At 40.5% G+C, this 16,700-nt stretch overlaps 1 protein-coding gene across 9 annotated transcripts in view; it reads right to left on the bottom strand.

Moving 5' to 3' along the window:
• Positions 1-16,700, bottom strand: part of KIF1B (kinesin family member 1B) — a 136,692-nt gene that overhangs the window by 31,202 nt on the left and 88,790 nt on the right. For 6 of the 9 annotated variants that reach the window (XM_033114713.1, XM_033114715.1, XM_033114714.1 and 3 more), the window contains 7 exons: positions 12,287-12,380; positions 11,244-11,392; positions 9,742-9,920; positions 8,361-8,498; positions 6,760-7,008; positions 1,788-1,906; positions 337-422 (listed from right to left, as the gene is read on the bottom strand). In XM_033114713.1, the coding sequence (XP_032970604.1) occupies positions 337-422; positions 1,788-1,906; positions 6,760-7,008; positions 8,361-8,498; positions 9,742-9,920; positions 11,244-11,392; positions 12,287-12,380 (1,014 nt within the window). The remainder of the gene's footprint in view (positions 1-336; positions 423-1,787; positions 1,907-6,759; positions 7,009-8,360; positions 8,499-9,741; positions 9,921-11,243; positions 11,393-12,286; positions 12,381-16,700) is intronic. The other 3 variants (XM_033114720.1, XM_033114721.1, XM_033114722.1) reach the window with 1 other exon arrangement.

Here is a 16,700-nt window from a genome sequence, read left to right as displayed (position 1 = left end):
ACAAGGCCGGAGGAGGTAGATGATAAAGTAGCATAACAATATCTTCCCCCCCATTTCCTTACTTTTGTTTATTTGCCTAACAAATCATAGTGACTGGAAAATTATGTGGATTAAGAGCTGCCTGAGGAAAGGCAATAAATAAAATTAAATGTTGGCCCTTCACCTTTACTATTGTAATCGTCACACAGGTCCCATATTCTATGGAACACGCCGTGAGTACCCATACTTTTTAGTTCCAGGGAGAACAACTGTTCTCCAGGCTGAATGTCTTCCTTATAAACCTGTCTACTTCCTTCTCCTTCCGTAAGGTTGTCCTCTTCCTAGAAGGTTTCTCACCTGATTGAAGTACTCGTTATCAAAAGATATTTTAGCTGTTCCTGACTGTCGAATTCCAGAGCCATAATCAGGAGCTTCTTCATCCGCTACATAGAAAAAAAATAAATAAATAAGTAAGGATCGAACGAGATTACGTATGGGGCAGAGGGGAATGACTCTTACTGGATTATAAAATAAATTATAAAGTTGTGGAGGCTTGGGGTTCTGAGAACTTTAATAAAGAGGAGACGTGAAGGACAATCCTTTTGCATTAAGAAAGAATGAGACCTAAGCAAAGTCACAGGGCTGCTTCCAACCCAATCATGTAAACTTACCAACCTCCTTAGCTCAAATGAGACTAGTTAGTAAAGAATCAGTTTTATGCTTGATGTTGTTCAAATGTCATATCCAAAAATACTGATCCCTTCACGTGGCAAGATTATATTCAATAATACTCAATAAATATTTGAAAACATTAGTCTGCACTTATGGAGACTTCCAATAAACTCAACACTTGTGACTATGTCACAGATTTCCGTGAGGAAAAGCTGAAAGGTCACTAAATACAGCATAGCGTTTGAAAATTAAAATAGAAAAATTACAGGAAATGGCCACGTTCTTTCCTTCGAATTTAGGCTGGACCATGGAGAAATGTCAGATTCTTGATCCATGCATTACAAAATAGTAGCCCAAGGATAGAAATGTCTAGAAGTGGGCTGGCCCAATGGCTCACGTGGTTGGAGCGCCGTGCTCTTAATGCCAAAGTCACCGGTTCAATTCCCACATGGGCCAGTGAGCTGCGCCCTCTACAGCTAAGATTGTGAACAACGGCTCTCCCTGGAGCTAGTCCGCCCTGAGCTGCCATGGGCTGCGGTGTGCTGCCGTGGGCTACCGTGTGCTGCCAGGAGTGGCAGGTGGTCAATGTAAGTGGCCAGCAGCCAGCGTGAGTGGCCAGCAGCCGGCGAGAGCTGCTGTGAGCTGGCGACCAACTGTCTTAGCCGGTGGGGAGCGCAAGGCTCATAATACCAGCATGGGCCAGGGAGCTGTGGCTACACAAACAATTGGACTGAGAAACTACGGCTTGAACCGGAGTGCGGGGGTGAGAGGGAAGGCGGAAGAAGGGAAAAAAAAAAAAAGAAACGTCTGAAAGTGCCCTGAGAGAAAATTAAGCAAGAAAAAGTACAGAAAATCCTCTGTTACTTCCAAAGCAGTTCAGATATATTATTTACAATGCAAATAAATTTATAAAGTTGATACAAGAATTGTTCCTCATGTTAAAGGAAATCCCTTTACCCCCATTATTCCCCAATAGCAGGAGCCCAGACTAAACAGAATCTATTCCTGATATAATACTTGGGAACAGTATTAGGGAGGAAGGCTTTCTCCAAGACACACACACACACACACACACACAGCCGTTTGCTTTGTCTCCAGGCAGAATCTACAGCTCTCATTACAGAAGAGTCACCTACCTGCAATGGCCTGTACAGCCACTCGCAGAAATCCCCGCACTTCTCCCTTCTCACTGACGATGGCCACCCTGTGAATCAGGGGCACCGGGTACAGCAGGTTGCTCAGGTAAACGAATGCCCTAGAGACAGCAACCGGAAGACAAACACCTGAGCATCCCACAGACAGAAGCTGCCCGCCAGACTGCCCGAGAGGACCTTCATGAAACTGAGCTGGCTTCTAGGCTCTGTCTTAAGGTCCCGTCTCTGTCTGTACTCTCAGACCACCTCCAGTTGTCACCTTTCAGCCCAGATGTAAATGCTTAGTAAGGCAGTTGACAGACTAGCTCACACCAAATTCCTCTCTATAAAAATTACTACTGTAGGTAGCAGAGTAACCATTGGAGGAAGACTTTCAAGACACTGCTCTACGAATATAGCTAAGGATGGGGGAAGGAAGCCCAATAAAGAGCTTAACCTTTTAATGTAAGGAATTACAAAGAGGTTTGTTTCATTTTCCAAACAGATACAACAGAAATCTGGTGACAAAAAAGGCAGGGGAATGTGACTGAAATACAGTTAACAGTTCTAAAACAGCTTTCAAGTCACAGCATTACGGGTCTTTATTTTCACTCTAAGAAACAACAGCTATCTTTAGGCAGGGTAACTGACGAACACGGGCAGAGAAGCTACGCAGCCAGAAGTTTCTGAGTAGCGAGCTTATAGGGCACTCTGGATGGGCACCAAGATAAATGCGAAGGGAGAAGATGACAGCTGAGTGCTAAGGGGAGGAGCTTTTGCTCCCAGGGTCCAAAACCTAATTCAGAAATGCATATACAAAAGGTTAAGTTACAGACCTAACATTCTCTATTTCAAAGGAACTTGCAAAGTCCTATCACATTTGTACTTTTTTCTTCTTATTTTATAGCTATTGATTTTTTTTAAAAGCAATTAAAAACTGGTGATCACAAAGCTTAACAACGTTCATTCCCATTAGTGGATGGGAAACAATCTCGGTCCAACTGTTACTGCTGTCTTCCCACTTAGTACATGCTGATCTTTGAACACAAGACAAGACAAGAGTAAACATTTGCATCAAGAAGTCAAACAGAACTAAATGTGATACATAGGCCTGTCTGCTTCTTTTCCTGCTCTGAAATCAACTTTAAAACAAAGAGAAGATGAAGATGAGTGGATTCGTGGAATTTCAACTCAAAGTAATGAAAACAATTCTAAAAATAGACAAAATACACCACAGAAAAACAAATGTTAAAACTTTAAGACATTAATGAAATATAAATGAAAAGTATAACAAAAATAACTGCAAGTGAACATTAAATCAGATCAAATGATATCTACTTCCCTTTCAGTCTGCTTCAGAGGTGGGGGAGGGCAATGCCAAGAAACAGGGGGTTAAAGCTTTGTTGTATAAAAATGAAAAAATGAAGTCTTCTCAAAAAATCACCAACACGACTCTCAAACATCAAACTCTGTGACAGTTTAAAGACTAAGGTTTTGGCATAAGGTACCAAATGGATAATTTCACTTCCAAAGTCAGCACACATACAAGACCACCGTCACCTCTTAATGGCATTCCAGCCAGACCTGCCCACTTTCAATGCCTCGGCCATTAGAGAGCCATGACACATGTCCGTCCCTGCCTGGAGTCCTCTCTGAATTCTACTACCCACCCTCCTCATGCCTTTGATTTCACATCTTCAGGTCTTATTCCAAATACTGCTCTCTCATGACAGGTCCCCCCAATGTTAGATGATCTCAGTAATACACATGCTTCCATCCTTGCTATGATTTACATTTACTTATGTGATTATCTGTGTGTCTCACCCACCAGACTATAAACCCATAAGGGCAGGAACCATGTCTGGTCTTGTTGGCCACTGGTGAGTGACTGAACATCCATGTATATAAGTAAACGGGAAAATGATTTGTCCTCTACTTTAAGTACAGGTAGAAGGTTTTTCAGAAAAATGGGTTACACCAGGGATAGAGAAGCAAAGCCTTCCCACTTTATGTTAGGTTAATTTTTCAAAGTTATATTCATGATGGATATTAACTATATAGAACATGTTTAGATTCTTAACTACACTTAAAACACACACACACATACACACACACTACAATAAAGTACTGTTTGAGCACACATGAAGACAAGAATCTCCTTTCTGCTTATGGCAATGGCTATTCCAAATATAAGAAAACAGACGTATTCTTATAGGTTTCCCTTTTTAGAAAGGACAATTCTGTAAGTATATGGCAGTGGCAGAGGCACCAATGCTGTGTAAAAACTCTCCTTTGAAGTTTTTGAACTGGAATTTTAATAATTACTGTGCATTCTTGAGAGGCCTTATACCTTGACCTAGCAGACTGAAGGAGAACAGGGATGAAAGAGGAAAAGACATAAAGGATACATTAGCAGAAAGTTCTGTGGAATTATGTCAAAAAGGGAAACAAATGTTGTCAACATAAAGAAAAAGCAGCATGATTATGGTTCTAGGTACAGAGAGAATGTGAGTTCAGTACTTACACCACAGAATAACCAGCTTTGCCCCTTTTAACCCAGAAGAGTAGCTGAAATATTTTACATTTCGCCCCAAATTATGGTGGATGCTTTGTAACATCCCAGCATGCCATAAGAGAATAGCTAAAGGGACAAGCTCTTTTAATTTGTATATAAAATTTCACCAGAGGCAACCAAGGAACAAAACTAATAAATGGAATTTCACAAGAAACTGGAAATGTTTACAGGTGAGTTGTATTTGCAGTAACATGCCCACAGAGGAAACCCAATCCTGGGAGTCACAAGAACAGGAAAGAAGTTATTCCTCTTACAAGTGCAATGACCACTACCTAAGCAGGTGATGTTAATTTTGTTTGTAGATGAGAAAAGGAGGCAAGAATGAAAATAAAGAGCTGTCCTTCACTTTACTGACAGCTATGACTTCACCTCCTCCTCCCACCGCTTTCTTGCAAGGCAAAGCTAGTTGTAGACCCTGGGAACCCAAATAAATGGAAGGGCCAATTCCTGAGACATAGCTACATAAATATTTTATTTGAAAATCAAAGTAGAGTGGCTTGCTTTATACCTACACTTAAATATCCTATGGAAAAAATGAATAAACTAGAGAGAAAATAATACATATATCTTAAGCCAGTAAATCTCCACATTAAGTGGGATTCTGCCTTAAGCGTTCCATACAGCTGACGCAAAATGCTTCTGTGTAGAACTCTTAACCAGGATGTTCATTTTGCCAGTATGCATGATAGAATCTCAAAAATAAAAAATATCTTTGAGGCTTTTTTTCCCCTACCTAACTCTTCATTTTATACTTGAGAACCCAATAGGCCTGTTTATGTTGCCTGTCCTATAAGTTAGGACCATAAGGTACCAAATGGATCCGCTGACAGTATGTCCTCCTGACATCAGGTGAGTGTCCTTCCCACTGTGCCACGTAAGATGATGCTACCTACCCCTCACTGTGTGACAGCGCGGGACTTACGTGAGCGGTGTTAGAAGCTGTGCAACTGGTACCAGGACCAAGTAGTTTATGGATAGCAGCCTGGTTCTACCTTCTGACCATCTCAGAATAGGATGGAAATGTGCTGAAGGTCACACACAGCCACAAAATAAAGCATCATGGTCCCATTATTTGTACACAGAACTGCCTTTTCTCAATGTGAATATAAATCAGCTTCTCTGAAATTCTGAGCATCTACTGCTGGCAATACACCAGTAGAAAACAATATGCGTGGTTACATAATTCCTTTATGTTTATTTGTGGAAAAACTGAATGTCTCTTCACCACTGGAAAACCCCGAGACTAATATTACAACCCAATCATAACTGAGGCTTTCGTTTCTATCAAAAAGCTTTTATTTTCTCCCTTTCCATAACAGTGATCATTTCCTATGTTATTTAGTTCTCACCAGGTAACCAAGACCACACTATGAGCTGTTTTAGAATCTCATGTTTCTACTGGGTCAGGAGACTCAGTGCACTTTAATTTTTAGATAATTGGTGTCTATCCATTAATCACTGACATAATTCTCATATTTTTAAAGGGCTCCACAATACGTGGTTCTAATGAACCATTTAGGTTAAATTTAATACCTTAAAACCTGGACCGCTTTTTGGTTAATCCAGTGAGCGCCGCACTGCTGAATCTGGAATTAAAACGACTTCAGCATGAAGTAAGGACAGGGACACCAGTGTTAGGGCCTGTGCTCTCGCGAGAGTGCTGCCACCCTAACAGATGGAGCCTGAGACAATGCCCGTTTGGGAAACCAAACTTAACACAAAGCAATTTCATGCAGTGCTGAACAAACACTCATTGTTGACGTTGTCAACAGATAATTGTAGGAGGCTCATCATTCTAAAGCCCACAGGTACAATTTCAGCAGAAGCTGAAGATCTACAGAGGCTCAGTGAAACTGGTCAAAGGGAGGCATCCATTTTAGACAAAAAGGCAACTTCGTGTTCCTAATTCTCTTTTGGATTCATAGACTAAACAAAAAATAAACCTGACCCTCCTCCTGATTCCACTTTTGTCCTCTGGATTCCTGCTGGTGCCACGAATCCTTTAGCCTAACCTTGGCCTTGCTCTCCTCTTCTCAGTTTCTCCCCAAAGCTTCCTCACTCACATTGCTACGAAAAGGAAACAACAGGCCACAGTAACATTCCTTGACCCTGAAACCTTTGACTCTTTGTTTTAATTAGTTTCTCCTCTGGGGTTTTCTCCTTCAGAAGAGTACTACTGGGCAATTTAAGACCCGGGGCGCTCCGTGCAGTCTTCACACATCGCTGCAGCTGCTCCAAGGAGACGGGGAAACTCACAAGCGCTGCCTGAGGGCTCTCTCCAGCTAGCACAGTGGGTCATGAATTGAACTGGCTAAAGCGCGATCATCCAAAATTGCACAAGGAGCCTCTTTAGAGCAAGAGCTGGTCCCTTTTTGCCTTCCTCACAATAACCTCACCAACCTTCCCACTAAAATGAACCATGGGGATCGGTCGTAAAACGGGTCATGCCCGTCACTGAAGAGGTCTGATCCCTCCTCCGTGCCCGCGTCAGAGCCGGTGTCATCCACGAACGCCTCGTCATCAAAATCCTCCATCTCATCTTGCTGCTCGTCAGCCAGCTCAGTGATGTCGGAATCGGCCGTGGAAAAAGTGGGGGAGGGTGTGCGGTCGGCAAGGCGCTCATTCACACAGCCATGGAAAATGGGGGAGCTAGACACCAGGTGAGACGCCGAGTGACACAGCCAGGGAGAGAGGAATAGTTGGTTAAACAGGAAGCTCCAGGTGCCAGCAGCACAGAACCCACTGAGGAATCAACACAATAAAAGCAAGTGGAAAAGCAAAAGGATAAAACAAGCACACATCATCTGGTACAGGCGAAAGGGAACATAAGGACTGATCCTTAGACTAAGAAAAGCAAAGGAAATACATGAGTAGTGTAGCCCAAGTAAATAACGTGCTGTAAAACGTTTCTATTCTCCAGGTTGCACAAGAGGTCAGCAGCCAGGCCTCAGAGGAGCCACTCAACATTAGGTGAAATAATAAGGTTACAAGTTTTATTCCAATGCCCACGTCACCTGGGAGCAGACAACAAAATGGATGAAATGGTCTATGGCAAAGCAAGTATGTGCCTGGCTTGGGTAAAATGTGATTGGTCAATTCATCTCTTTAAAAACATTCCACTAGAAGAGCGGAGTGGAAATGACTTTATTATCTACAAAACAGGATGACTTCAGTTCCTCCTTTTCACCCAGTTCCTTTAAAACTTTCAGAAAGCTTTTGCAATTGAAAAACAATTCAAATTATGAAATGATTAAGCTCAACACTTATATTTCTCTGCTTTTTAAATGCTAAACCTCTCAGAACTTCACTCATAGAAGCACCATTTGTTTTCATTAAATGTTGAAAAAGTAATGTATACAAAAAAAGAAGCTCAAAGGGTGCCATTAATTCACGCTTGGCAAAGATGAAAGTGAGATGAATTGCTTTAAAAGAAAGTGAGGACATTTCAGATCAGAGAGGTTGCAGTCTGTAAGTTGTAAGTCATATGGTGACACTAAACTATGCAGGATACAAACATGGGTTCTTTTTCTTTTAAATCAACCTTGTTCAACTGTAAGACATTTTGTGAATGAGTTGAGAGGCAGGGAAGACTGTTGATTACTTTGAAAGCATGAGACTTAAAACAAATATGCATGCTGAATAAAACTGAATGGAAATATACCATTAAGACACAGTGGTTATGTATGAGTGGACGAGATTTTAAATGGGGCTTTTTTATACTCATTTTCTTATAAAATCTACTGGGGTTTTAAACAATTAAAATAAAACCATTCATTTAAAAAGAAGACATTAAATATATGGGGAAGGAAGGAGAACTGACTCTGGGTGGTGAACACACAATGGGATTTATAGATGATGTAATACAGAATCGTACACCTGAAATCTATGTAATTCTACTAACAATTGTCACCCCAATAAATTTAAAAAAAAAAGAAAATAATAAAACAAGAATTTGTATACAAAAAAAAGAAAAAGAAGACATCAATAAAATCATCACTTACCTTCCTACAAGTTTGAACCAATGGAACCGATCATAAAACGGATCGCTGCCAGTCATGGTGGTTTCGCTTTCATCTTGGGCACTGGAGGCCATCTCACCTGCCCTGTCATACATCTCTCGCATCAAATCCAGCCTCTGTCTATAGAGTAAACATAAAGTGTACTGGGTTAATAGCACAAGATTGCATTCAAATTTCACTTTAGAAGTATCTTCCATGTGAGATTTAAACAACAACAAAAAAAGAGCTGCTCTCACCATTTAATGATATTAAAAAGAATGAAGGCCAAAAGTACAGAAACCAAAACAGTATCCAGAATGTCTGAGTCTAGAAATAAGCCACCTAAAGTCAAGAGTGGCCACCTAACCTCTACTGAGTCACAGGAGAAATGTAGTTCAGTGGTGTATAACATCTCAAATATACTGAGTGGCCACCTAACCTCTACTGAGTCACAGAAGAAATGTAGTTCAGTGGTGTATAACATCTCAAATATACTGAAACTGCAGTAAATATGTCATCATATTATGCAAAGGAAGCTACGTTATAACTTCCCTGTTTATTATTGGTCATCCTGAAATCCAGGACAGAAAAGATGAATAATTACTAGATCCAAGGTAGGAATAGGTTATCATGAAACTGGAACGTTTAAAATGTAAGCGGGGGCCGGCCCGGTGGCTCAGGCGGTTAGAGCTCCACGCTCCTAACTCCGAAGACTGCTGGTTCGATTCCCACATGGGCCAGTGGGCTCTCAACCACAAGGTTGCCAGTTCGATTCCTCGAGTCCCGCAAGGGATGGTGGGCTCCGCCCCCTGCAACTAAGATTGAACACGGCACCTTGCGCTGAGCTGCCGCTAAGATCCCGGATGGCTCAGTTGGTTGGAGTGCATCCTCTCAACCACAGGGTTGCCGGTTCAACTCCCGCAAGGGATGGTGGGCTGTGCCCCCTGCAACTAGCAACGGCAACTGGACCTGGAGCTGAGCTGCGCCCGACACAACTAAGACAAGCTGAACAGCACCCTCCACAACTACGATTGAAAGGACAACAACTTGACTTGGAAAACACACCTGGAAGTACACACTGTACCCCAATAAAGTCCTGTTTCCTTTCCCCAATAAACTCTTAAAAAAAAAAAAAAAGTAAGCGGGTCTGTGGAGGGCAAATTGAATCCCATCTACAAATGGCAATGGTGTTTGCGGAGTGGGATTCATCCACGCAGAGGTAAACGGATGGACAGTAGTTTCACTGGCCAACAACAGCATTTAGAGGCACAAGGCAGGAAGCACCAGTGACATCACAGACAGGCGAGTTTGAGGGAAGCCACTTGAGCGATTTCTTATTACTTCCTAAATAGAACAACTAGCTTTACGAACAACATTTTCATACTTGAGTTTCTCCAGAGACCAATAATGTGTTGCGCCATTCTTCAGATCCTGGACTTCTACCGCCACCACCGTCCGAGGGAAAGGCCTGTCTTCCTGAGTTTTTTCCATCTCAGTGGGAAGTAATTCAGGAGGTAAAGGGGAGTACAACGTGTCAGTCAGCAGAACAAACTGAAACTGCACCTAAATGGAAAGAAGAAACCATCAACAAATGGCCTTTTTGTTTTCAGCAAGTTAAGCTTCAGAAGGAGGGGATATCATCAAGCCCAATAGAAAAGAAGTCAAACATATAGTATATGCTCAACAAACAGCTTGTGATTAACTGAAAAAAATGGCGACTTGTACACTAATCACAGACAATTATCCTGATTTCAAATTAAACTATTTAAAGAGTTTGTTTTCCTAGCCTGGCACAGTGTTTTTGCACAAACTAAAATCACAATATATTTTGGTTGACTGAAAGAAGACTTTTGTACAACTTATCCAAAAGATGCAAGAATACATCTCTATATAGTCTCTCGCTAATGGGGGGGTATGTCACCGTTTTCAATTTTCAATTTAGAGGCTCACTACTGCTCTTAAAAGTGTTTACTGTGTATAGTAAATGCTTTGCGTGCATCACATCATTTATTCCTCACTACCACCTTATATTTTCACAACAAATAGTAATTAAATGCTACATACAGCAGTAAGGAAAACGACATAGTCCCTGCCTTCATTTAGTCCACTTGAAGAGAGGAGTAATTAATAAGTAATTACAAAATGAGATGGGTGGCCGAGATTATGAATGAAGAGGAAATCTTATCCCTGTTTTACAGAACTAGAATACAACCCTAGGAGAAGATAATGAATTTTCCCCAAGTCGGGAAGTCTGTGCTCTCACCGACTACACAATACTGCCCCTCCCCGCTGTGACTTAGTAGTCAGGAGACTGTTCAACAGTGGGACATACAGAATATCCACCCCTTCAGCCCTCACAAACTCCCTGGTGGCAGGCACTGCTGTCAAGTCCATATCATAGATGAGGGAATGGAGGCACAGGGCCACTCGTGTCAACACAAGTAGGAGAGGGGTTAGAAAACACATGCCCGTCCACCACACAAAGCTGCCTTTCAGACCCTAGAAGGGGAAGGGACACATAGGACTTCAAGGTGACAACTTAATGGTAGAAAACTAGAAAAAATTGACATTTTCAGGAACCCTAGGGAAGCATATGTCTACTAATGTTTCTCTAGCTCTCGTCAGGAATACAGTCTCCTTATTCCTAAAATACGCTAGCAAAAATGGTATTTTAAAAATTTCACTTAACAAATACACAATTAGTACCTATTTTCCAGGCACGTACATATATTTTTTAAAAGGCATACGTAATATAAACCCGTTTCACAGCAAAACCCAGCTGAGTTCACCCACGGGAAGGCTCATTCAAGACGAGCACCATGAAGCCCATCCAGCTCAGCTGGGCCTCCAGGTGGTCCACGTTCGCACACCCTCCGCCCTCCGTACCTTCTTCTTCAATTCCACACTGATGGCATTGGCCTCCTTCAGGTAAACGGCATTGCCCCAGAGCAAGTCCCTTAAAGAAGTAAACTGGTGCGACTTCCATTTCCGGAAGGCCCACTGGGCCAGCTCAAATTCGTGCTGTGTCCAAGGAGCTGAAAGGGCAAACGGACTGGATTCAGTGGTGACCGCCCAAGCGCAGGAATCGCATCCCTCCTCTACCCATCTCTTCTCAAGTTAAGGGATTTTTTAGTTTCTCTGCTTTTGTTTTTATTTCCAGGGAAGCTTACTAACTTCTGTCAATATTATGACAGCTGTATATACATTTCAGAAAACTTTTAAAGAGCCTGTTTATTTTAAAACAGTAGATTCCTCTTCCCTCTTTTTTAAAGATACATCTCTAATGTGTGAGTTATAATAAAGAAAAACCCCTGTTGTAAAATGTCATCTATATCTATTTGTCATTTCTAGTACAGGGATATTTAAAACTAAAGAATTTAGTACATAAATTAAGAGTTCCTTTAAAGTTAATATGGAGCCTTGAAATCACTGAGAGGTTGGGGTAGAGAAGCTAAATGTGGCAAATGTTTATACTGTATTATAAGGCAATAATTAACAATTAAAGCTCTAATTCAGCTACGAAATTCTGGAAGAATTAAGACAGGTACATTTAATGTACATTGATATATTCCAAAGTCCACTAGAAAATACCTGACATAAACCATAAACCAGCAAATAGGATTAAGCTCTGTGCTTATTTGCAACATGTATGTGAATTTCACATGGACAGTGATTTTGGGCAGTATAAGGGAACTGCCGAGAGAGTTATACAAAGATGTGCTCACAAATCTTGTGTTCTGAGGAACACACTCCCACTCCCTCCTCAGCATTGAGCATCTTTTAAAAATCATCTTTAAAATGGCACAGTAAAATGTGAATAAATGGTAGGGTCAACTACAATCGAATCCAGCTTTGGTCCCAGATAAAGGATTAATTCGATAACAGAGATCCAACAGACACACAGGAAAGTTCCAGTCTCTAGATTTCACCTTCTTCTTCCTCTTCTTCCTCTTCAGTTGTTTCTGCAGCTAGGGATCGAGTCTCGACCTGCTTCTGCAAGGCCTGCAACTTACTCTCATAGTCCTGAAGGAAAAGAAAGGAGATAACATGTAGGAGAGAGAGGAGACAAGTAAGAAGGAGAAGGAAAATAAAAGGAACACTGGGGAAAGCAGAGAAAGCAAAAGACAACGGAAAGAGAAGACAGAGGCAGGAAACAACAATAAAAAGACAGACATACAGAGAAATACTCAGGGAAAAAAGCACACAAGGTAGAGTCTGTAATGGGTAAATGCTAAAAAAATAAATAACTGCAGTTTTTCTCTCTCTCTATTCCCTCAGACTCAAGGTCTTTACTTGAGATTGTAGTAGAGAAAGGGGGATTCTGTTGGAAAAAAAAATTGCATGTGTCCCTTAAATATTGAAATACATTTAAGTAGTACCTTAACACATCAAGCAATTCCAGAGAAAAACAATACTGGGAAAGATTCCATTCACCAATATCAGCAACAGTTACAATTATCTAGCTGTTTGGATGGGAAAAAATTAGGACTGGAGACTCTGAAGCTCCCTGTGGAAGAAATACTACTATCTGTGCAGCTGTAGGATGAGTTTAGCCTGCAGGCAACCAAAGGATCACAGTGCTATTGGGAATGAAATAATCTACAGATTGCATTTAGTTATTTGAGAAAGACAGTTTATTTTAAAATATACAAAATGTATTGTTATAACACAAATCAGATTTATTCTTCATTTCCCCATCTACTCTATGCGTTCTCTCTCAATAAGGGTGATATCACCCCGAGGAGGACAAAAAAAGGTTCTTAAGGGATTAAAAACACTTACTCTTTTTATGTGTAAAGCACAAATATACATATAGCATGTAAACAAATTACTGTATATCTGAGGTTATCTGACGTATTAAAATTTCACGGTGGGAAGAGATTAGGAGGAAATTGTCTAAAAAAGTTCCTTGGAGTGTTAGTGAAAAAAGGCTTGTGTTTTTCTTGAAAATGAAACAAGTGAGGTTAAGAAAAGAGATCTTCGCATAGTAAAATACCAAATCATAGCACGAGCATAGCATTTTCAATATTGAGAGTGACCTTCTTACGGGCTGAGGTCTGACCACGTACTGTTTTCAGAGCTCTGAAGTCACCAATCAAATATCCCATGCTTACAGAGGTCCACTGAAAGCCTCGCTAGCAAACCCCATTATAGAAGGAGCTCCCAAGGGCAATGCTAAGAAGGATACAAATATTCTCAAGGCTCTAGTCATTTACCCTTTAATCTCATAAAGGAAGCTTTCTCTCTGTAGTGGAGCTGGCAGTGACCAAGAGCCAGTAACACAGCTTAACTAGATGTCTGAACACTTTTTAGGAGGCTATGTACTATGGCAAAAAAAAAAAAACACCCACAAACAACTAGCAGGTAAAAGACTTGGGTTTTGCTTCTGGCATCTGCTCTTACTAGTCTTGTCATTCTGGGAAAGTTAAATCCTCTCTCCACCTCCCTTTCATCACCTGTAGGATTTGACCTGCCTGCCACACAGGACTGCAGGAAGGACCAAATGCTGAACTATCTCAAACACATGAGAAAGTCCTCTTAAATGGTATCAAAATGACAGGCAATGCTTTAAAACGTTTATTTTCTAAGTAAACCTAGCACCCAGATCTTGATTTCTAAATATTTACCATTCCCCACTAAAAGGAACCAACATTCTTTGGGAAAAGGACTGATTCCAGGTTTGGAGCAAGGGAAGTACAAGAGGACCCCGGAATCTCGTGTGCCAGAAAGTGCGGAAGTACTCAAAGACCAACGGGGCCATTTCAAAAGGACACAGAGACTCCCACTGGCCAATAAGAATTACAAAAAAAGAATACAGCACATTCTTAGTATAAAATGGCTTCAAGAGTCCACAGCGACACTAAAAAGAGAAGAGAAAAAGGAAAAGCTCTTCTTAGCAAAAAAAAAAAAAAAAAAAAAAAAGCCAGTTAATAAATGCAGAGGAAATGACAATTAGAAAATCACTATATTGCAACCCCAGATGTAGTAACTGAATCAGACAGGAATCATTAAAAAATGCTAAAACAACTGTGTGAAAGGTGGATGGAAAACACAATATTCACACAATCCCAAATCCAACTCTGTTAATAAGAAAGAACTGGGAATCATATTAACTCTAAATTTATTAAACTTTAACTTTACCAATAATAGGTCAAATTGACATGTTATGTCTACCGATGTGACGCAATGGAAGAATATAATGTCACCTTTATCGCGTTCTTATCACAAAAGCTTAATCTAAATCTAATCTTGAGGAAACAATCCAACAAATCAGAACGGGGCCTAGATTCTTCAAAAATACCAGTGTAATGAAAGATAAAAGAAAACACCATAACCAAATGCAATATATAAACCTGGACTGGATCTTGGATTAACACACACACACTTATTTATATTTTTTAGACAATTAGGGAAATTTAAAAATGAACTGTATATTACATGACATTGATTCAGTATTCGATTTCTTGGATGGGTTAATGACATTAAGAGAACATCCTTGACACCAGGAAATACACACACAAGTATTTAGGAGTAAATAGTCATGATGTCTCCAACTTTTAAATGATTCAGGAAAAATATATAAATACGGGTATACAAAGGTTCATTGTGCTATTTTTTTTTTTTCCAGATTCTTGGTAGGTTGTGGAATGTTTCAAAACTGGAGATGAGGCAAGTTTTCCCCCCCTAAAAAAACCTATTTATCATATGGGATTCTTTCAGCAAAAAGAAAGACTGCTGCTTTACCTAAAAATCATCAGGTGAAACAAAATATTAATGTCTTGAAGATTTTTTGTTTTTTATTTTTCACTTCCTCCAAATTTTTTATTATAGTAAATAAAATACACATAAAATTTACCATCTTAACCATTTTTAGGTACCATTCAGTGGTGTGAAATACATTCATAATGTTGTATAATCACCACTACCATCCGTCTCCAGAACTCTTTTCATCTTGTAAAACTGAATCTCTATACCCATTATATACTCCCCATTCCCTGCACTCCCCGGCAACCACCATTTCACTTTCTATGATTTTGACTAAGTATCTCATGTGAGTGGAATCATACAGTTTTGCCTTTTTTGGTGACTGGCTTAATTCTGAGGATTTCTTCAAGAAGAGGTTTATAGGCTGGTCAAACGACCAATGAAAACACCATCTTTAGATTCTGACAGTTAAAGAGATGAGGCTCTGGTTTGCTTTAGTGGCAGTCAAGCTGACATAAAAAGATTTCCCAGAATGCAATGGAGCTAAAACTTGAGCTGCATTTTGCTCAGGGAAATTTCTATCCCCAGTTAGCAGTCCAAATATCAACACCACTTCTTGACTTGGCTTCCTCTTCCCCAAGCCAGGCTGCATATGAGCTTCCAACAAGGATATTTTTATGCCACCAGAAAGTCTCTAAGTGTTAGATTTTCCTACAGCAAATGGATTAAGAGATTCAGATACTAATGTCCAGATACTGTTCATTTCATGGTGAAAACTAGGATAAATATCAAAAAGTACACCAAAAATTAATATATTTATCAGTAACCTTTTGTGTTTATAAAAAATCCTAGATAGTTCAATATGCCCCATATTTATAAAGGCACTGCACTGGCTGTTCTCTCTTCTAGAATATTCTGTCTCATCGGCCCATTCTTGTTTTTAAGCTTACTTTGTGCCATAACTGTTCTTAATGTTTAACATGGATTATCTCAGTCTTCCCAATAACTCTCTGAAGATGGTACTACTGTTATCCTCATGTTAAAGAAGAAAAAGACTTCAAGAAATTAAGTAACTTTCCAAAGATCAGAGTTAGCAAGTAGTGGAAATGGGATTTGAACCCACCCAGGCAACTGGACTCCAGAGCGCGCTCTTTTAACCACTTTCCATCCATACATTCATTCACCAAATAAATACTCTTTGAACCCCTACTACGTGCCAGGTGCTACGAATGCAGTGAGTCAGTTAAGACGAAAGTCTCATTGGTGAGGGACACAATAAACAGTAAACAGATGCAGTACACACTGTGATTCAGTACAGAGAAGTACTATGAGGAAAAATAAAGAAAGGGAGGTGTCACGGCTAGTAGGGAGAAGAGAGAAACAGGAAGGACCCTGTTAGATTAGGTGGTCGGGGAAGTTCTCTGCTTAGAGATAATTTAATCAGAGATTTAAGCCTGGCGTGTTGAGATGTGTGGGGGGGAGATGTCTGTACTAGCAGCAAGTACAATGGTCTGTGGGTACAAAGCAGCCTAGTGTGTTTAAGGAAACACAAGAAAACTTGTGTGGGTGGGGCGGGGAGGAACAGGAAGGGTCAGAGACACAGCTGAGGAGTCAGCTAGGGACTGGGTTATGGACGGC

This window comes from Rhinolophus ferrumequinum, chromosome 9 (genome assembly GCF_004115265.2).
Source record: "Rhinolophus ferrumequinum isolate MPI-CBG mRhiFer1 chromosome 9, mRhiFer1_v1.p, whole genome shotgun sequence".
NCBI lineage: Eukaryota > Metazoa > Chordata > Mammalia > Chiroptera > Rhinolophidae > Rhinolophus > Rhinolophus ferrumequinum.
Note: the sequence above shows the minus strand (reverse complement) of the source record. Positions and strands in the feature narration are given on the sequence as shown.